The sequence below is a fragment of the Geospiza fortis genome, unplaced genomic scaffold, assembly GCF_000277835.1.
Source record: "Geospiza fortis unplaced genomic scaffold, GeoFor_1.0 scaffold130, whole genome shotgun sequence".
NCBI classification, from domain to species: Eukaryota; Metazoa; Chordata; class Aves; order Passeriformes; family Thraupidae; genus Geospiza; species Geospiza fortis.
In genome coordinates this window covers 2,779,090-2,802,247 of record NW_005054300.1, presented here as the reverse complement: position 1 = coordinate 2,802,247, position 23,158 = coordinate 2,779,090, and the positions used below count along the sequence as shown (strand labels likewise).

General features: G+C 41.3%; 1 protein-coding gene across 1 annotated transcript in view; it reads right to left on the bottom strand.

Moving 5' to 3' along the window:
• Positions 1–23,158, bottom strand: part of SORCS1 (sortilin related VPS10 domain containing receptor 1) — a 218,782-nt gene that overhangs the window by 154,824 nt on the left and 40,800 nt on the right. The window contains exon 2 of the mRNA XM_031062725.1: positions 19,814–19,881. Coding sequence (XP_030918585.1) covers positions 19,814–19,881 — 68 coding nt within the window. The remainder of the gene's footprint in view (positions 1–19,813; positions 19,882–23,158) is intronic.

Genomic DNA, 23,158 nt, shown 5'->3' with positions numbered 1-23,158 from the left:
AATGTAACAGGTCCTAGTAGATCTTTCTCATTGAAAATAAATTTTCCCTAAGGATGTTCTCCATCAGGTGACAGTTTCTGAATAAAATCAAAATATCCTCCAGGGACCTGTCCAGCCTTTCTAGTACCTGGCTGAATGACATCATCCATTCAGTGACAGGTTTCACAGTCTATTTTAATACCAGGTTTTACTAGTTTCAAAAATGCAAAATTCCTCATAAAACAGAAATTCTGTTTGTCTAGACAGCCAAGTAAGTTTGTCCAGACAGCTAAGTAAGTTCATCATGGTGTAAATTTCCCTTGACAACTCCCAAGTTCTTCAGAAGTCCTGGAGAAGCCTCCAAGAGTATTTTTGACATTTGTGCTGTCACACTTCCTGAACAACTTCACAGGTTTGCGCTTCTGCCTAGAAAGAGTGGTTGGGGAAAAAAACCAAACCCAACAAAAGTAACAAAACCCAGTAAAACCACAATAAAACAGAAAACAAAGCTAAATACACACAAACACAGTGTTTGAAAATTCAGGGATAAAACTGAAACTTAAATCAGTCATTTGCAGGGTAACTTGGAAATGCTTCAGACACGTTTTCACTTTAGAAAATGCCAACCTGCCAAAGCAAACCTTTTCCTGAAGGGAATTTCCTTGCAGAACATCAGGAGGAGCAGATTTTTTTAGTTCTGAGATGTGAGAGGTCCAGGTTTTGTTGGGAAGAGAAGACAGCACTCAGCAGAACAGTCAGCAAAAGCACTGATGCATCTCTAGCTGTCTAAGCATTGGAACAACAGCTGGGGCTGTTACTGCAGCAACCACCAATACACTGAAATTACTTCCAAGCAAATCCTCCTTTACAGCAAGGCAAACACTGAGATGCAGCCATTCTCAAATAATACAAAATTTCAATCTAGGAGCATCCTCCATCTGAAGAGAGCTCTCTCAGCCACTGTACTACTAATTATTATGGGGTAGTGCTCTCCTTCACCCCTTTGAACTCTGCTTGTGTGTAGGACAGAGAAAGATATTTAATAATGCAACCACACTCATGATTATGGAGAAGAGTAATAGATTCACCAGCAATTTGACTAATCAAGCTGACAAAGTCATTGGGTTCAAAAAGGGAAAGACTCTCCCAGCAGCAGTTCATTAAAACAAAAATGAAATTCTGCACATTTCCAGCGTAGCAAAATTTACTGGTTCAAAAGATGGAAGAAAAAGGAATAACCTGGCTAATCTCAACTATCAGCAAGAAAAATCAGGTATAGGGTGCAGCTGAGACTGGATTGACTCTTTTTAACTTGATTACAGACAATGAGCAAAGAAAATGTGCAAAGAGGAGGTTCTGCAAGGAAAGCCCTTGCACCTAGAACCAGTTATGTCAGGGGATTGTAAACAGTGTTTGAATGTGACAGGGATTCTCACAGCAATGGAGGCAGCTGTGGCTCTGAGGGAGGACCATGACAAACCTCAGAAAGTAAGCCAGAGTTTTTTAGGAGAAATGTGTGTTTGCAAGAAAAGCTAAAGCTACTGTGAAAATGGAAAGCTGATTCATCCACACACAGCACAGCAGTAGTCCCAAGAAGTTATCAACACTGTGTGAGGTTGCTGAGAGTCAAGGAACTCAGCCTGGGTGGCAGTGTGAGAATATATTAAAATAAGTGTCTTTTTTTGAGAATGTTTTATTTATGAGAGTAGAGCAGAACTGTTGAAGAGAATTAAATAAAACTCCTTTGATTTTATTTAGCATCTTACTTCATGTTAAAACTTAATGGGAAAAATCCTGAAGTTATTAACAGTTAAACTCTGTTTTATTGGATTCCTAAGCTGCTGACAGTTTTTATACAGGACATTTCAAAATGGTGTAAAAGATGAGATAGATGGGAGAAGCTGCTCCTGAAGAGAATGGAGGAAACAAGAAAACTTGGCTCAGGAAAAGCTACCTCTTAAATGGCCCTTAAGGACCATTAAGGGACATTGAGAGAATGAGGCAGAGGAAGGGCTTTAACCTGCAGGAGGGGAAGCAATTGTGCCTGCACAAGAAACATGTTACAACCCAAACTAGTTCAAACCACCCAGAAAATCCATCAGTAAGGTATCCAAGTGGGACAAACAATCCCAAACCCTGTAAACAGGTGGCCAGGAAAGAAGGTACTGGTGTTCCAAGACTGGCTTGAATGCTTGGTCTCTGATGCAGGACAGTAGAAGAGGGATTGAGGGTGGAAACTCAAATTTTGGAAACTCCAAAATTCCTTGTGGCAGCACCAGACACTGAAGCCCTTGCTACCAAAAAAAGAAAATCACCCTGAATTCTTCTGCCTTTGCATATGCCAGAGACACTTTTCATCCCAGTGGTGTACAGACACCAAAAGAAAAGAGCATATGTTACCAAATTCCTTCAGCCCTGTTGAAAAGCATGGAAGAACTTCAACTGCATTTAGGGCCTGGCTCAGGAACATAACCAAATCCTGCAGAACAGATGGAACCACCAATGCTGGGAGCTCTTATTGGCCAGGAAGTGGAGATAAGGCTAATCTTGGCACTGTAGTCCCACTCTCACATTCCGGGTATTTACAGTTCTTTGGGAATTTTCTGTGGATTCAATCCCCGTTTTTTATTGAGTTTCTATTCCCAAGGAAGGAGATATTTAACTGAAGCCTCTATTCCCAAAAATGATGTTGCTCAACTATCCAAGAAAAAAATGGACAGGCAAGGTAAATAAAATGCCTGTTGTCACTTTTTTGTCTGAACATGAACTGATCGAGCTCAAATGTATTTTCTGAGGGCTGTGCAAAGGTGAGGAGGTAAAGGAATCTTACTCTACAGGGAAACAGAGAGGGACAAGTGGACAACTCCAGTGATTGTACTTTCACTCCTGAAACATGAGGCCTCTACTGCCTCCATTAATTAAGGCTGTTGAGCTAGATCAGAGGCTGATCAGTCTTCAACCCCTTGTGCATAATTATTAACTCCTAGCTCACATTAATAAAACCTTGAACCAAACATCTCCTTTGGGTACTCTGAGAAGGAGAAACCAACTCAGCTAATTAGACAGAGTTGTCACAGCAGCTAATCAGCACACCTACATTCAGCCCAGTGATTGGTACCAGCTGGGAATCACTTCAAAATTTAACAGGGAATTAAGAAAGCACACCTTTGGGACCTGCTGGAAGAGAAGTCTTTGGCTGACAGAGCAAAAAAGATGCAGGAGATAAAGCAGTAGCTAAAAGTAAAGTTTGCTTTAGAGAATCAGGAGTGAAATCAGGTAAAACACACAAGAAGTGATTCTTGTGGCAATTGATAGATCATCTGATCTGCAGTGCTGGTGGGCAACGGAGCAGTAGTCTACTTTAGGGGAAGCACTAGTAAGAAAGCATCATAAATTAATCCCAGCCAGTCAGCCTAGAGTGCAGCAAATGACAGCACTGGAACACAAACAGTAAGTAAATCACATCTACCCCTGCCTGAGGACTGGGTCTAGATCTCTGTTCTCCACCTCCAGACAAACCCAGTCCTAGTCTATTATTTCAATTAATGGAGCAGTCTTTTTACACTGAATGAAGACATTATTACTTGTCTACTCTATGACTCTGACAGAAAGGCAACAGTAACAGTGGATCTTCCTTACTGTACCAATGGGCATTAACTCAGCTGATAGTGCTGACAAGTCCTGTCCGATTTACAGGCCGGTAAGTTCACCTCCTTGAGTGCAACCACCTCATTTTTGCAGGACTCTGTCTGTAGAAGAGTTATACTGCCATCCCTGCTCCTTCAAAGAATCTAGGCCTCTTGGCAGTTTATCTTTTTTCTTCCCCTTTGGCATTTAGACATTACAGAGTGATATTTTCAGATATAGCTGAGGTTCTGAACAGACTGTCCTGTGAGCTCTGTAAATCAGGAGCAGCAAGCTTGGGCCTTCTGGCAGGGCTACTGCCAGCTCATGATCTGAGCAGATGAGATTTGTCTGCCACAGGTCTCTGCCACAGCTGTACAGCACTGTCAGAGGCACACACTGGGCACAGCTGGTGCCTGCAAAACAGGGCAACCACCTGCATCCACTCACAGAACCACAAATGAGGAGAGGCTGTGGCACCCTGCTGCAGAGAAACAGGAGCTAAGCTTGGCCAGGAAACTCTTAACAGCTCCTGAGGGATGCCTAACATTTTTTTTCTTCCTCTTTTGTCTCCCAGAGAGGGCACAGTGACCCCAATAACACATAAGGACAACAGCCTTAGCTGGCCATTGATCAAACTTATCCACCCCCACCTATTTGATCCTCAGACAAATTCTTCCTTAAAATTTATCTCTGCCTTAACATCTCTGATTCCGTGGATGATAACCCTGTTCATATTGTTGAGGCAACTGAGTCTGATTCTTCATAGAGCCCTCTAAATTCAGTAATCTCTGTTATTAACTTTAGCACCTATTCACACCGCAAATCTCTCCTACAAATAGGATGCCAACACCAGAAGGTGTAAATTCCTCCAAGAATTAGGGCAGCAACCTGAGAGCCACTGCCTGATGTGCCAGCAACACTTCCTTCCCCACCGCATTGGGCTCACCCATGTGCTGTATCCACCCAAATCCCAGGATACTCAGCTGGAACAGCCACAGTGCAAGGGCTGTGCTCAAGGGTGGTACCTTACTGGTTGGTGCCCAAAGAAACAGAAAGGAGCCATTTTACAAATACTGATTCAAAAGAACTTTGTGGTCTTATGGACGGTAGAGAAAAGACAAAACGAATCAGACAACAAAAATTTTGTCTTTTTGGATAGGTAATGAGCCTGACCTAAAGCTTACTGAAATCTGCACAAGCCTTTCCAGAGACTTAATGATAGTTTATAGGAGAGTCTGTGTAATTGCCCTATATAATTACATAAAAGCCTGCTAGAGCTTTAGTGATTGAGAAGACAAATGTTTATGACATCTGCGTCCAAGAAAGTTCTGGAATGCTGTGTGATGTTCCAGAAAAAAATATATTACTTAGCTTTCAGAGCATCTTTAAAGCTTCTTAAAACTAACAAAGAAAACACCAAAAGCAGGGAGGCCAGAGAAGTAACATTTCAGAAAGGAAAGGAAGGGACAGGATGTGGCAGAACAGGATGACAATGCCCAGTGGGATGTCAAAGCATGCACATGATCACTGTCAAGTGTAGGCCAAATACACGTGTAAATTAAGGCTCTGAGGAATCTGAGATGTTGCTGATTCACTCAGCATCCTCTACCCCTTCCTGGATGCATTTGAGCTCATTAGGTGCAGCTGGAAGACATCAGCTCCTATGAGAAATAAATTGGGTGCCAGAATAAATGGAATTATGCAGGCAGATTTAGACCATGTGTACTTTCTTCTATGTGCCAATCTGAGGTACGGCCTCTTTGTAAAGTTTTCCAAATTAAGAAAAAGCCCACCACCAAAAACAACCCCAAAGTTGCTAACACAGGTGTCAGTGATCAGTCTAAGTTATAGGGGGAATTTCTGCATGAGGGCAGATGGACAGGGTGAGTGTTGGTACCATCCCATGCAAGGCATTACCTGCAGCAACTGAGAACAATGCTGGCAATAACCACAATCCCCTCCTCCCCAACTTTCCAGCAGAGAAAAGCTATTTTGCAGCCAGTAGAGGCTGACTCATCCCATCAGATGGTGAACTTCAGACCTTACAGAAGATAATGCTGCCTTTCAGATTTCACTCTCACAACAGAGAAGACACAGCTTACCAGAATTTTATTTCCTCTGCTTTTTCCTTTCTGACCAAGATTTCTACAGGTACTTTTGGAGTGGCTCGTTCTATCTTGAAGCTAGATTCAATTGTCTACCTCATGTTCAACAAGAAGAAGGAAGAGAAGCCACCAAATTCTTTCAGAAAATTCAACTAAGAAGCCAATAATGCCCCACTGTAGGTTCAGGCCCACAAATTAAATAGGAGTAACTGATGTTCTTTTAATCATGTTCCAAGCAACTGGGTCTTAAGAGTCAAGGTTGTTGCCACTTCTCTGAAAAGAAAAATATTTCAGAGGTGGTAGAGACAATCTGTTCAGCCTGCAAGCAATACAGAGGTGAAGATCATCCAAAACCATCACTCCTTTAGTCTTCCATTCTTCCATTCTCTAGTAAGCAGTGTGATACAAATGTACAACAGGACAAGTTTACAGCGGGGCCAGAATTTTTCTTAACTACAGAATGGAGCTTTCTGAAGTCACCCTTTTTACTTTCTTTATTCACTGAAAGGATAAAGCAATGTTTAAAGAGCAATCAATAGAACTCAAGAACACTCTGTTCTCCAGCTGCTTTATGAAGCTCCTTGCCCTAAAGGCTACACACAAGTGAAATTTTATGTCATTTACTACTTTGCCACTTTCACTCTCCAACATGCTGAGTGGCCAGTTCATTTAGAAGACCAAAAAGAGCTGGGTGAGTTTGCATTCATCACACAGTAAGATTTCAAAAATATAAAGAGGCGTAGGAAAAAGAAAGTGGATGGCTAAAGGCACAGAAAAACCTCTTCCTTCTCAAGCACTAATTCATTCTCTGCAGCTGACAGAGGCCAACAACCACCGGGTGCCTTCCAGTTGCCCACCCTCCTGGATACTAAAAGATTGTATCAGTTCAAATGGTGGATACATTCTGAGAAAAACAAACAAACCTCTCACATACACCCAGCAAGGGCTACTAAATACCTCCACTAAACACTTCTGGTGATTTAAAAAGTGGTGGAGACCGAAGTCAGTATCAGTTGAAAGGCTGCATCAAAACAGTAACACACATGGCTTGGCCTTGTTCTTACACCCTTGTCACCTTTACCGGCTGCAGGTTCACAGTGGAGATCCTGGATCAAGTGGATCTTTGATTCAATCCAAAACACCACTTGGTACAACTGCAGTGGATCTTCCTTGTTCAGAAATCAATTCTTAATGACTTGATGGAATTATTTATAATAAAAAAGGCTAGAGCAATAGTTATTATAACAGGAGTAAACAGCCTCACACATTCCCTCAGTTAAATGAGACACACTTGGATTATGGATTTGGTTTGGGGGTAAATTGCAGCATGCAGCTTCTCTGCATAAAAATTCCAGATCTTTCATTTTCTTCAAAACCAAACTGAAAACCACTTTTTTTCCCTTTTTTTTTGTAGAGCACTGATCAGCATTTCAGGAGTTACTATGCATTAGAGATAATCCACAAATATAAATGAGGCTATTATATCTCTATACATGTTCTGTTCATGCAATTTCAATAGAAATTCTGCAAATTAACAAGCCCTGTTTACTCAGAGCTTTATTACATCTTCTTTCTAAACCAATTCACTCAGCATGTTTCTTTTGAAACAAAAAATAGCTACTGAATGTAGGAGAAGCCAACTGCCAAGCCCAGTGTTTTCATAATTACACTAATAGAGGGCCTGAGGAATGAATTTATACTTATTACAATACTGACCATTATTTTCTAATGGGACATAGATTGAATAGATTTTACAGCTACATTAACTCTATTTCCACCCCCTTTTTCTGTTTATTTTGTGTTTTAATGATGTTAAAAAGCTAAGTGGTAATAGTAACCATCAAAGTAATATCAATAGTAAGGAGAGAAGCCTAACCAGGAGGGTGATGCTGCTTTTATATCACTGGACAGAAGTCATTTCTGGAGCTTGTGGGAAGTGGTGCTGTTTGACTCAGCTCACTGAATTAATACCAGCTTCTACAAGCAGAAGGGCTGAGTCCTCACACAACCCTTCTCATCTTAACCATGTCTAATCCTCTTTGCTCCAAAAATCAGATTTTCCCCCATCTCTCATCGGTATTTGTCATCCTTTACCTATCATGCGTAATCATCTGGCCACCTTATTCCACCATTCATATCTTCTTCCCTTTGTTATACCTCCCAAGTCACTATTCTAATAAGCAGACACCAAATTTGGTTCACTTGCAATTTTATGCATTTGCTGTATCCATGACCTTAGAAGAATGTTTCTGGTCTGTTTAATTTTATGCCTATTCTTTAATTCAAATTGACATTTCAGTTAGACACTTTAATTTTTGCCCAGAAATCCCATTTTGGGAAGAGTTTTATTGAAATTTGTATGCTGTCTTAAAAATCTTTACATGCCAAGTCAGTATCTTAAACATTTCAAAGTTCTAATTTCTTCAAAAATTCAGGTCCTGTCTCCTTAGCTTATAGAGTCATTGATCAGATCAATGCATTTCAGTCTTTTCACAGTGGGACATGAAGTCCAGTTTGTAGCATATTACACACTGTCCAGTCTCTCTCCATGCTCTAAGTAGATATTTCATAGTCCTGTAAGTTCAGCCTTCAGCCCCTGTCCTACTATTATTCTTTGTTAAACTGAAATACATTTTTTCAAGTGATCTCAGCTCACTAAGCCATCCATTTGCTCACTGTGACTACCTCAGGTCTCATTTTGATTCACTACCTTACCTGTCTCAAAACTTGGAAATTATACCAGATTTATCACCAGACTAATGGCAAAGAGGCCCTATATCACTGCACCTACAGCTAACCTTCCTGAATGTCATTAGAAATTCCTTGCCAGGAGAGGATTCCTTGCACATGACTTCTGGTTCTCATGAATTTGCTGATTCTTGATTATGTCTAGCCAAATATTTCGCTATCAAACAGCCACAAACCCATACAGTGACAGAACTCCAATCTCCAAAGCCCAGCCAGTATCCTGTTCCCTGAATCATGCAGCTCTCTCATATCACAGTAAGTTCATTCATACTCCTGCTCTCTCAGATCACAAACTGGGCTGATTAACGCACAAAGAAACACTAAATAAGAAGTAGAATCCCTGTTCTGAGTCCAGGGCCCTTTTGCTCCAATCAAACAAATTACTGTGTTGAGGAAGAAAAGTCAGGAGATTGAAAATAACTCCTCCAAGTCTCTCTTAAGGCAGCATTTGGCTTCCAAATGCTGTTGTGCATCATCTTAATAAAGCACTTAGGGAAATAAATCATAGGCTATTAAAACACTCATGACATCACAGTTGCTTCTTTGAGTAACATCCACATCTTGAATTTACAATACACGTGTGCTGAGTAGCTGGTGGAGCATAAAGAAAAATTTTTTAAAAAGAGCATTGGCTTCTTCCTTCTTTGGCTCCCTTACCAGAGATAAAGTCGACTGGCATTGTAATGTGCTTTTCTTACAAAAGAGTTAGCATTGTGAAAGCTGTTAACATACAGGGAGAGATTACAAAGAATAAGACCATTTACCTTTGAAAAGGGAACACTTAGAAGGAAAATTTACTGAGGTCTCTGGGTTTCTTTCTTACTACCTTCCCCGTGACTAGCCTCTAAATTTTATGCTGCCTCATAACAAGGAAGCACATCGAGCATTGGCAGGGAAGTGAAATTATATTTCCACAATGCCCGTAGTCAGTGCACACTGCTCACAGCCAAAGGAGGCCAGAGTCCCTGCAAGCCACAGATGTGCTCACTGGAAAGGGCCAACAGCCTATAAATGAGATAACTTACATTTTTAACTAGATAATAACATCATATGGCAAGTCATCAAAGCCCATGTTTTGGGGCATAAGCTGATTACTGCAGCAGTGCAAGAAAGAAAAGTTATCTCAAAGGTAGTAGGTTTCTTATTGAAAGTGTAACACTGCTAATAGCTGTCACTTACTGGGCACTGCTGGAGGCAGGCTAGGGAAAAAATCAGTCCCTCTTGAAAACTCTAGCAAGGAAAACTCATTTTGAGGAAGAACTATGCAAAATCTTCACATTATTACCTACTCCACAGAATGGCACTGCTTTCACTTAGGCAGCCCCACCAAGGAGGAACAGAAAGGCTCTAATTCTGCCTCCCTCACCTCACAGGAAACAGATGAACAGAGGAACTGAAAAGTTACAAACACAATTAGGAAAAAAAAAGCTTTTTTCATATTTCATAAAGAAAATAAAAATTTCATGTTGCTGCTACCTCTAGTGCTTTTCTCAGCATTGGCATACAGTCTGTGGTCATAAAACATCTGTGGTGTTTAAACTCCTTTGAAGGAGTTTAAAAGGAATCGGTTTGGTTCTCATTTCTTATTCTTTTGCAAGGATTAGCCTCTGTTGAGGCAAAATCCAAATTAACAATATCACACATTGACCCAAAGATGACAATCCACTCTGCCTGCAAAGACATACAAGAGTTTCTCATGGATCTCTTAGGCAGGGGAAGAGAATATATCAGACATCTGGCTTGGTAAAGCATGGATCAAATCTCTGTTAGGCTTCAGCCATGGATAGAGACTGTAGGTTTATGTAGGTTTCTCCACTCTCACTCTTCCAAGACTGGATTTCATTAACCAGTTTAATCCAAAACCCTCAGCTCGTGTAGACGGGCAGGTAACATAACCCCATTACCCACATGCAGTGTTGAAGAAGCTTGCCTAAAGCTGGATGTAGGAAGGTCAGGACTCAGAGCTGTCCTTCTCATTCCACAGCTCTAAACACTGGAGAAATAAAGGAGAATAAAAATGTGGCATTTTCAGCCTCCTAAATTGAGCTTTTGGAGCTGACAATGTAAACACTGAACTATCAGTAAGAAAACAGTGACTTGTTGGTAAAGCAGAATGGGAGCTTAGAGCTGCCTGAAAATTCCTTTTATCTTGCTGTATTACAGAAGGGTAATTAAACAGACAGTTGTTCTGGCCTCCTGTTTCCCTTTCAGGTTATTTGAAAAAGGTTTTCTATTCAAATACAAAAAGACAATGTTGGCCTGATTTTGACTGCATCCCTTTTTCCCCAGAGGTTACAGGGCCCATCAGACTGGCAGCTGAGTGCTGTGCAGATTATAAAGCCAGCAGCTTAACAAAAATCTCCCAGCAGCTCAAGACAGGCAGTCAGGGCCTGCTGGGCCTGACTATTAATAAGTGACAAGGAATCTGCCATCTCTTCAGTTTCTATGTCCTTTCCATCCAGCTTCGTTTCCCCCTAAATATATAGGAAATACACAGCTCCCCATTAACTCTGAGGGGGCGTCTCATTTGTTCCTGTTCTGCCATAGAAGAGAGAGCATCTTTGTAGCATTACAACTATGAAAGAGGAAAAAAACCTCTAATTTTATCAAAAGTAAACACTTAACAGAAGTCCAGTAAAATAACTGTATGGTTTTTTTTTTTTAATGCTGGACAGTGCAACCATACAAGCCAACGGCCAGCATTCAGCTGGTTTTCAGGAAAGCAGAGCCAAGGTTCTGCTTGGCCTGACCAGAGCTGAACCTTAGCCTTTGGTATGACAGAGGTACCAACATGCTCAGTTCATTGAGGAACACACTGCATTTTTATCCCACTTCCATCCTATCCTGATTTGTCTTCACAGCTAAGATACTTCAAGTAATTAAGAAAAAAGCTCTAAGGAACTAAGTGTGAAGAGTCTGTGTTTGGGCTTTCCCATCTGTACAGCAATTGAAGCTATTCAATTCTCTCTTCACTGTGTGAAAACCACGGAGTGGGGCTTTCTCCTACCACAGAAAAGCTGAGATTCTGAGCAACCACCCAATTCCAGCAGCTCAGGCTCGAAGGAAAACCAGAAGAAAATTAATGGGAACACCTACACAGATATGTACATACCCATAAAATGCAGCAGTAGAAGTACATTAGTAGAATGAACAACACTCTTTCAGCAAAAAATTTGCCTTGGAGAAAGATCAGACATCAGTCTCTATCTCCTCATGAAGTCATTTAATGCACAATACATGTGATGTTTCTGAATTCCTATTCCTTCTCAACTCAGCAACTCTCATAGATACTCCCACCTATCTAGATTGCAGAATCATTGAAAAGAGATTTTATCTTCACACCCAACTACACAGCACACACTACAATGGATGCTAGGGAAATTCACAACTTCCTTGCAGAAGAAACTCATTTGGGGGATAGGGGGAAATGGGTGAAAAGAAATGGCTTTTTACCTCCCACTGGCAAAGCACAGTATCACTTCAGAGCACATTACAAGTGATGTTCATAATCAGGAGGATACATCTTCCTCTGCCTCTCAACGCATCTCACCAGTGAAATGACTTGGCATAATAGCAGCAGGGAGCTGCCAGCCAGGAGAGAAAAGTTCCTGAATTCCCCCATGCCTCCTCCTACAAAAGGGGAACTCGAGCTGCAAATTAATTCCTTGCTCACCAGGAATTGAGTCTCCCTCAGATTGTTCCTGTCACACAAACTTTCCCAGTGCTGAGTACACACAGACCCTCAAAGGGTACTTCCTAATGACAAGGGCAAAGTGACCCTTCCTTGCCCTAGCTGGTCCAGGGACCTGCACAATATCTGTGCACACACAGATCTGAGTCTCAACCAGCAGCTTCAGCCTTCCTCAAGGACTCTGTGCCTTCCTGCCAAACAGCTCATGCCTTGATGTCCTACTTTGACACAAACCCCAACCCACAAGCACAGCAGCCACTGGCAGGATCAGCCACAGCCACAACACAGGAACCACTGGCAAGATCACACTCAAAAGCCAACTTTACTACCATTATTGAAAGCATTAATTGATTAATTGTGAGCTTTATTTGTCCTTTTCCATTCTGACCAGTTATTTTTTGGTAGGTTAGAGAAATCAGAAAAAAAAAAGGTAGTTCCAAGCAAGCCACTATGTTTCAGTGTAAATGGCAGTCAGTTTATGCTGCACAACAAACATACCATTGATACATATTTAATTTACAAATTTACAGCACATCTTTTCCAGGTGCTTCACTAAGTCCTCCAAGACAGACCTAATGACATATGCCTGGATCTTTCTGCAGTATCAATAAGCTTTGACTGTTTGCCTGGATAATTCCTGAGGTTCAGATGCAAAAATATTTGGCACCTGGATCTGAAAACCTTAGAGTTCAGATCTCAAGCTCATATAATGCTTTTAACTGAAGTATCTCCCTGTTAACCCAAGCTCAGCCCCAAAAATACTCCTTCCTTTTGGTGATTGGTAGTGGATATACCCCTCTGAAGAGATGAGTACAATTTTACCCAGCTCTGCAAAATGACTGCATGGAGATATGACAGGAATGGAAATACCAGAACACAAAGGGTGTTCTACTTTCTGTTTATGAACTGGTGAGTACTGTGTGGTTTGTCTTTCCCCCTAGACATCGGCTCCAGTCTAGCTTGTCTGCAGTTATTACACAGCCACAGCAGACAGATGAACCCTGTGGACCAGAACCAGAGATATTTCTGTTATGTTTTACCAACATCATTTGAGCAAACAGGTACAGCCTCAGAAACAGATATGGAAGTTCATAATCTAATTTGCAGAGTAAGAACGACAAGGCACATTGAAACACTGTATGCCTTTTAAGTGGCATGAATGTGGTGCATTTGTTATTTACAGTATATTGCTAATATATGTCAGCATTAATATTCATTATCTTGATTTACATGTTTCTTTCATGCAGAAAATGGATTTGGATTCTTTCTGATTTACTTGATAACACTCCTACATTTCATGACTGGTTGCAACAGAGAACAAATTTTTAATAGGCTTAATAAATTTACATCATCATTAGTGCTGAATATTTTATCCTCACAGACCAGGGAGTGAGAAGTACATCACTAAATCCTCAACTGAATCTGATCCTTCATAATATCAGGATATGACTCTTCAAGATAAGTCAAGGCAGAATTTGCATGAGATTGATTACGCAAACATACGATATGCCACCACAAAATGCAATGGTTTTACTGACCCTTATTCTTTAGGGAATGCAAAACTGGTAAAATTCAAAAAAACTTAAGTTTCCTGCTAAGGTTCTGCTGTGGGTTGTTTCCTAAGTAGGTCATTTGGGGCAGGTTTGGGTGCACTTTTTTTTGATTGGTTGGTAGTTGCCCCTCCCCACCCTTCATCTTTATTGGGGCTGGTTTTGATAACAAAAAGAACACCCAAGCAAACTTTGGCAGCCAAGTGGAAGAGTTGACTGTGCTAGAAGTTTTTATTACTGTTAGTCACCAGGGTTAAATGAGCCCTCTTAGGTACAAAAACTGGTCGCTCTATAAAGCGTTGGGTCCCATGTGGTCCTGATGGCTGAACAGAGTGTCCCCACACAGGAGAAAGGCTGCACTGAGCTCCACGCTCAGGGCACAAAGATCCACGTTCTCAGCCCACTTGCAGTGCAGGCAGATCTCCCACTGTGATCAAACCACAAAAAGCTACTGCTTCCTACATGAACAGCTGAGTGTGCAAACCCATTCTTCCCTCTCCCAGAAACCCTCCAGCATCTGTACACAGACCAGCCAGCGGCTCCTACATTTGCAGGGGAGAAAATGAAAAAGGATTAAACCAAAGACACAAGGAAATGTCATTGTTACAAAGTCACTAAAAGCCCATGGGAGATAATGTAGCAGCATTTATCAAGCTCTGATATTCATTTAAGAAAAGTGACTTACACTGGGCAGCTGGGACACTGTATTTATAGATAAAAGCCTTTCAAATAGTCCTTTTCAAGTTCCTTTTTCCCACAAAACTGCTGGCTAAAATGTGCTTAATGAGACTTTCCTTCCCCTCACTTTTTCAGTTCCTCTCATATGTATTTGCTTCTCCTACCTCCTACTTCAGCTAAAAGACCCTAATCTGCTGTTGCAGAGCACACTGTGTCACTAAACCACACATTGTGACCTTATTAGTGTGGCTTAGCAGGTAGAAGATAAATGTGAGTTGAAAACAGTCAATCTGCAAAACAGAAGCAAAGAACCTGCATAAAAGGTCCAGGAGGATGAATACAATAACAGACATAACCTAGAAATTCCCCATAAAGCAAATACAGACAAACTTTCAAGTCTCCTGTTCCAAAAACTCTCTAGTCCAGAGAAGAAAATCTCCACAAACACATCAACAGTTCTGTGTGGCTATGGTTTTGATCTGCAGAGAGGGAAAGGAGCCAGGAAACTGAATGCAGAAACATCAACATGGGAGGCTTCAAAACACCTCTAGTATTTATAGCCACAGGGCTGGGGTCAACTTGGCTCTTCTCTGGATTACAACCCAAATTCCCCTCTTGAAAGGACAGAGTTGCAGCACGATGTGCAGTGGTGGTGGTGTAAGGAATGGCTAAGTAAATTGATGGAGGAGTTAAAATAGCAGCTCAAGGTTAAATAAAAAGGCCACGTAAAAGCTAGAAACAGATCCGTTTTTAGCTTTCCAAGAATGAAAAAAAAACAGCAACTATAAACAACCTCACTTTACATATGGATAATTAAATCTAGATCTACATAAGTATTTTTCAGCATCCTTGAGATTTCTTTATGGCATTTGTGCTGAAGCTTCCTTAATGCAGAAACTAGAAGCAGTGAAGGGCAGGTTGGAAGTGATAATCACTCCTGAACTGGGGAGTTCAGAGCTCAGGCAAAATGTTGAAGCGCCAAGATTATCATCAGTAGCTTCCAGAACTAACACAGCAACAGATTATGATTTAAAATATTCTCACACTAAGCAAACTCTACATCTTCCTAAATTCTGGCTGAAAAGGAAAGTTTAATTACTGTTATTTTTATACAAAGTTCCAGGAAATGTCTCATTTGTGACCAAATACAGAGCAATAAGAAGGCAAAGAGGCGAATGGGAGCACTCATGGCTTGAGAGCCTCTCAAGATCCTGAGGGAAAGTGTTGCTCATGCACATCTTTCCAGAGCATCATATTAACACAAACAGGAAAAGATTAGTCCTCCCACAGCTGTCTACAGCTCATGGATACCGTGCACACAATTCTGACATTTTTATTTATTTGAAATGCAAGCTTATCTTACTCCAGTGGTAAAAACATCTTCTCCTAACTCTCACAGCTTAATCCTCTTTTTGATCTGAGAGATATCTATGGGAGGAAGAGAAATAAATCCAATACACTCAGTTAATTGCTCAGTGACAGATAATCTTTCCTTCTCCATTTTCTTTCTCTTCTATAAAAAGAATAACAAAAAGTAAATAAAAAGTTCTCAACTAAAACTGTGGAAAAAGTCTGCTGAGAGGATAACGGTATAAAGTCAGGCCCAGCCTGATGCAAAATTTCAGTTATCATGTACAGAAGCAGCAACTCACTTGCCATCCAAAGCTCAGTGCACACAGAGCCTTAACAATCTAGAAGATTATACAGATTTTTCCTGTCTCTTTTCTCTTACTGTATTTCATCCCTTCATGTCTGTCACCAGTGGCCTTTTAACTTGTCAGTAGTTTTGGAAGGGTGATCTCCATCCATTACTGCTGCAGCCAGCTATAGTAAACTTGCTGAGAAATAAAGAAATGTAATCCTAGCAGGAAGTAAAGTGTTTATAAAGAGGATGGATTCATATCCTGTAGGCAGTGGCATGGTTGGGTTATAGGTGGTTACAGTCCCATCAGTAAAAATGCTTAAATCACCCAAATACACTTTGGAATGACAGATGTGTTTATAACCGGCTATTGCACAAATTACTCGTGTCAGTAACACGCTTCTACAGCCCCTCATCACTCATCAACCTTTGGAGAGTGCACTCAGCACAGGAGGCGGAAGTGGGATTTCTTTGCCATGTATTCAAGACAGATTCCTCTTCAGCTGTGGGTACCTGCAAAACTACCTTTCCCCTCTATCCTTCAGAAACAGAACTCCTGATACCAGAAAGCAAACCAGACATGAGATGATGTTCTCTTCCATTCCCCAGAATGAAACCCAGAGGCATAAAATAAATTGCATGATATGTTTCACCCCTTCTCTCAAACCTATTTTTGTTCTAGTCTTTTCAAAGAAGCAGGGAGATTTAAAATCACATGTCACTTAAGCAGCCAAAAGGAGCAATAGCTAATAACCTCTTTGAGGTACACAGAATTGTAAGACATGCCCACCTCACCATTTCTTTCCATAGATTAAGAACAGAGAAGTTGTCCTGGGATCTTCATAGGCATATTTACCAGTGATCTGAAGGCTTGGCTGCATGGTGAGGGGGGATTTAACAGCAGAGCCAGACTCAGGACAGAGCACAATGAACCAGCACAGGCTTGCTGAAGGTAACAGGAGCGAGGAAAATCCAAGGAATTTCCAGAGCAGCCATAAGCACTTAAGAGTCAACCACAAATAATGGAGCACTGCAAAGACAAGTGGATTGATTGTGGTTCTCCAGCATTTCCCAGTTCAAAGCATTTCCCAGGGATTCTGGATGGTTGGCCATACAAATGCAATCAAGTCCTGATAAGTGACATATGCCAAGTGAAGCTGAGGGGTTCAAAGTAAGACAAGTGATTCCTCAAATAATTTATGGAATTCCTTGTTCTAAGATGTCACAGGTACTAAAAATTTTAGCACACTCCAAAAGACACTGAGAAGGTCAGCTCATGGAATGTTAATCCTCTGGTATATACTAAAACAAAAAGAAAATTATTCAGCTCCTCATACACCTTACCCTGAAGGCTGAGGGTGACTTAAACCTTAAGAAAGAAAGCTAGTATAATACTAGAAGGAAGGTCAGACATGATAATCAGTTTCATATGGTCTTGGTGCCAGCCGGTTTGGCACATGTGTGAGCTTTGGACATCATGTGGGAGCTGCACACACCCTCAGCTTTGAGCCTCCCTGGGACCTGCAAAGCAGCTGCACAACTCCTCATATCTCCTTCCAAGTCCTGTTTTCTCTCCTTGTCCCTCTCCTGCTCTGCTTGCCAGAGGTACCAGAGACATAAATGACTAATGAATGTTTCTCCCAATTAATATTTTGACATCTGGTACTTTTAGAAGCAGACCTGAAGAGAGCAGGCATAGAAATTGGGAAGAATAAACAGGAAAAGCAGTGTGATTTCATCCCTGTTCCTTGCCACTGGCTGATGTACTCTTGAGGAAGCTCATACAAGAATCAAGAAACTGTAAAATCCCAGAATTGGAATCAGGCTAATTTTATGGAATACTAAGATCAGGAGTGTGTAATTACTGGTGCTAAATAGAATGAGAATTATTTTTCGTAAAATACTCAGATTTTTACTTTTCATCAGACAGTTTTTAGTAACGGAATTCCAGAGTAGAGGAAACAATCATGCTATTTTTATGTTGTTAATCACATTCTGGGATTAGGACTGAGGAAAGTCCTAATCCCAGAATCAGGAAAAGTGCCCTGCACTCACTCTAGGACTGCAACACTGCTGGGGTCCCAGCTATCTGTTACATCCTCCAGTGACAGCCACACAATCCCTCCCTTCTTAACCATGGCAAAATTTTGTGCCATTGTGGAATGCTCCACAGAAACAGAAAAGAGCATAAGGCCATCAGCACAGTTTTGTGCTGCATTCATACATCTCATCAGGAACTGTGCTTTCCACTCTGATGTGACTGTCCTAGTTTCAGTCAGAAAATAGCACCTCAACACAATCCTGCATGACAGAAGCAGATCTTCAGCACTGTCAGCAATGGGGAAGGAGGTGCCTGTGCATGCTGAAATGTCATAACTTCTGCTGGGACTGACAAAGGAGACATGAGCAGTCCTCATGGTGAAATCACTTAGGGTAGTCAGAGAAAATGAAAATATTTTTTGCATTTATGAATATTCTTTTTCAAAACCATTGAAAAATTAAACAATCTAGCACAAACTCAATGTAGAAAAATATTGCCAAAGCCACAGTCCCAAAAGACCCTTCAGGTGTGCATACACCATAGTAAAGACAAAGGAATAGAAAGTCAAGCAGCAAGGTGTATGAAAAGACTGATTAACCCCCCATAATGGTATGGAAAAACATTTCTTAAACCCCACAAAATACTAATACTTCAGAGCATTCCTGTTACTGCTCAGAATAAATCCTAGAAGTTCTGTATTTCTTTAGGTTTTAGTCTGTTTGGTTTTGGTTTTATTTTTTCAGGCCAGTGGGTGAAGCAATAGCCCAAGTTCAGATTGTACTTCACATCAATTCTCTCCTCTCTCATTTTATTAAAACCCACTCAGCTCTTGAGCAAAAAGTTTATTTGTTCTACTTCTGTCCCAAAATTCTCCCTTACAAAAGAAAGCCCCTTTCCTATATCAGTTTATTAAAACAAGTTCATTCTAACAAGAGGTTTTAGTTTTAAATACCCAAAGTTTTCTTCTATGCTGCCAACAGCCTATCCACCTTCGTCAGTGACCTGCATACAAGACTCCTAAGCTTCCCACCAGAGTTTCACAGATGAAACTATGAGAAAACCACCCTTTCAGCTCATGGAAGTAGTACCAGGGACACAGGAAAGAGGAAACAGCTCCTGGGTTAATTTTTCAGAGAAAGAAATCCAGGCACTATCTGCTCACATTGAATCCAAATAACTGCCTTAAGAAATTGTTCATGGCCCAGCTCTTCCCTTTGGTTCACACAGTGCATGATATGCTTTTAAATCATGAAAGTCTCAAAAGACTCCCTATAAATTGGTCCAGCAGTCAAGTTCACACAAGTGGAAATCAATTATCTAGTACTAATCCCATCAGTTCTAATCAACAGATGTTGAACATTCCTCATAGGTGTTTCCTCAGCCTCAGCAACTCTGGCTTTTCATAGGGATCATTTGGGCAGACCAGCCTCGAGATCCTTCATTATAAACAAAGACTTTTGGCTGTCCAGTTGTCCCAAAAGTAAAGCAATTGGTTGATTTCAATCCGAATAAGATGGGAAAGGTGAAATCAAAAGACAGAGTATCTGAGAAGTACCTTATCTGGCTGAAACAAGACAATGAGACTTCAGCCTTTTTGTCCTTGAGTATGAAAGGACAGGAGTGAGAGAAAGTTTAGCTAGAAACCTGCCAGCACTTTTAAAGAAGAAATCCAATTAAATTCAATAAAAGAATTGTATCAGGCTTTTCCTATTTACGTAAGGTGGTAATTATTAACTCAATTTATCTCCATACCTCCAAAGAGAGCTCTCTGTGATGCTTCCCAGGTTGTAGTCATACAGCTTTGTCAGAATTAGTATCACCTAAAGGCAAAAGAAGAAATCATGGTTAGTCTCAAACAATTACAATCTCACAGAACTGAAATGACCCGAGGGAGGGCTTAGGACTCCTTTAATGGGTGCTTAACATAATTGAATGAATTGTTAAAAGCAATTGCCTAAACTGACATGGAAAGAATTTGCAGAGATATATGTTGAGACCTTTTTTGGCCCTTTTTTTTGTTCAGTTCCTCTGCATGACATCACCAACATGTTCTTCCCTTAACCCCAGGAGGCAGAGTGCAGTGGGAATGAGTTCAGATCTAGACAGAGTTTCAGGATACAAGAGGAGATCTTGCATGCAGTAGAAATAGTGACTATTTTCTGCTCTGTTTCACAGACACTGAGCCTGCTGATCCTTTTCATAGCTGTAGTGCACAGATAACCCACTGGCCTGTCTCCAGTCAAACACTTTCTGGTTGCACCAGATGATTTGACACAAGCAGATGATCACCACTGGACTGGCTGGACATCAGGAAAAATCTCAATAACGGTATTAGTTCAACACCTGGGCAGACTACCCAGAACATCTGTAAAGCCTCCATCCTTGGAGTTTTTGAACACCTGGCTAGACAAAGTCATGGCTGACCTGATCTATAGCTGGTGATAACACTGCTTTGAGTAAGAGGTTGAACTGAGGACCTTCAAATATCTCTAACAACCAATGTTTCTATAACTTCACTGAAAAGTTTTAGGTTTAACCAGAATGGAAGTGTTTCCAAGTTTATGACTTTTATTAGCTCTTTTGATAAAGAGTTTTTCCCTCCTGCCAAAGCAGGTACTTCTAGAATAAAATTATCTTACCAGGGGGAGGAAGGGAATTTTAGCAAAAAGAATTTGCAGCAAAAGATTTCAGCCTGCTCTTTTGTTAGTGTCTTTAAGAACTTATTTCTGACTTTTAAGATGATAGGCTTCTTTAACAAGATCTACAATTGGGACAAACTACCAGGCCATTATTATTGCTACTAATTTATTTTGCATGTCTCCCTGCCAGCTCACCCTATATCTTATCCTCCTCCCTATCCCATTAAAACCACAGTAAATTAGAGACCCAACTCTTACCTGACAAAACCTCTGATCTATATACCTCTTATTTTCAGCCTGGGTTCTAAGAAATGAGGCTCACAGACACACAGTCCCTCTGGTCCCTTGATGAAATTGTTAAATCCAACCAATTTGGCTGAGCAGCAAAGGACTGCAGGAAGTTCAGAGCCCATCAGCCCAATGCCAGCTGGCACCAGCTTGGCACAGAATTGCACATGAGGAGGAACAGACCTCAACACTGCCTTTTCCAAACCCAGAGCCCATCTATCTCTTACACACCCTGAAACAGCACAACAGTAATTATCTCCTTCCAATACACACAGCAGCACAGGAGACAGCAGAAAGAGCAGTACAGGGGCAGAGAACATACCTCTGACATCCCTCTCTACAGCACAACTCCTAAATCACCCCCAGCACGGAGAAAGGCTGCCCAAAGCATTTCCTATCTGCACGAACACAAGTCATGTGCAGCGTGCGTGTTCACAGGGGTCTCAGGGTGAGGGAAGAGATGAGGATCTGACTCCATGTTTCAGAAGGCTTGATTTATTATTTTATGATATATATTATATTAAAACTATACTAAAAGAATAGAAGAAAGGATTTCATCAGAAGGCTAGCTAAGAATAGAAAAAGGAATGGAATGATAACAAAAGCTTGTGACTGACTGAGACAGTCTGGACAGCTGGAATGTGATTGGCCATTAATTAGAAACAATCACATGAGACCAATCACAGATCCACCTGTTGCATTCCACAGCAGCAGATAATCATTGTTTACATTTTGTTCCTGAGGCCTCTCAGCTGCTCAGGAGAAAAAATCCTACGGAAAGGATTTTTTAGAAAATATCATGGCTACAGTGCAGCTCCTGGGGAAACTCATACAGCAGCCACAATCCCCCTGTGCCCCCCAGGGCACCCTAACATGGACATCCCCTCTGCTCCCCAAAACCCCAGTGCTGGCAGGGAGGAGCTTCCCTCTCTCCTGGCAGGTCCCTCTTTGCAGAGGGAGCCAAGGTGGGAAGCCCCAGCCAAGGCAGAAGCCAGAGCTGGGGTGGGCACAAATTCTTCACCAGGGCTAACTCCAATCAGGGCTTTGTAAATCCTGTATTTCCATCCCCACCCTCCCAGAGGGAGGGAAGGTGGGAAGCCCCAGCCAAGGCAGAAGCCAGAGCTGGGGTGGGCACAAATTCTTCACCAGGGCTAACTCCAATCAGGGCTTTGTAAATCCTGTATTTCCATCCCCACCCTCCCAGGAATGCTTATCAATGACAGCAGGGCAGCTGTCAGCTCCAGATCCAGAGCTCTGGCACTGCCACCCCTCACAGCAGCCTCTGGACAGGCCTGCAAATCCCCTACTTAGCAAGCAAACAAAAACCAAGGGGGGAAGACCACAGCAGGGGATGGGATGTGCACATAAAGCCTTTCTGAATAGCAATCCAATGAAAGGCAGCTGTGAACTCCACTCCTGTGTGGAGGCATCATGAGGGAGCTGCACACACCCTCAGCTTTGAGCCTCCCTGGGACCTGCAAAGCAGCTGCACAGATCCTCATATCTCCTTCCAAGTCCTGTTTTCTCTCCTTGTCCCTCTCCTGCTCTGCTTGCCAGAGGTACCAGAGACATAAATGACTAATGAATGTTTCCCCCAATTAATATTTTGACATCTGGTACTTTTAGAAGCGAACCTGAAGAGAGCAGGCATAGAAATTGGGAAGAATAAACAGGAAAAGCAGTGTGATTTCATCCCTGTTCCTTGCCACTGGCTGATGTACTCTTGAGGAAGCTCATACAAGAATCAAGAAACTGTAAAATCCCAGAATTGGAATCAGGCTAATTTTATGGAATACTAAGATCAGGAGTGTGTAATTACTGGCGCTAAATTGACTGAGAATTATTTTTCATAAAATACTCCAATTTTTCCTTTTTCCCAAGTGAGGAAAATTTACAAATCTTAAAACAGCCATGAAAGAAAACTCCATTGAGAATTTTAATCTCATCATTTGAGGGGAGAAAAATTGTAATTGACATCCCAAAAAGAATATGAAATTAAAAAAAATTAAAAGTGCCAGTAGAAGAAATCAAAATATTTCCCCTCCAGAGGGCTGGAATGTCTCTTTTGTTCTTTTTTTCTTCCTCGATAAATTTCAGTAAAACCCATAGAATCTTAACGTTCTGCAGTTGGAACTGATGGGGGAAGAAAGCCAGCTGCATTCCATCACAA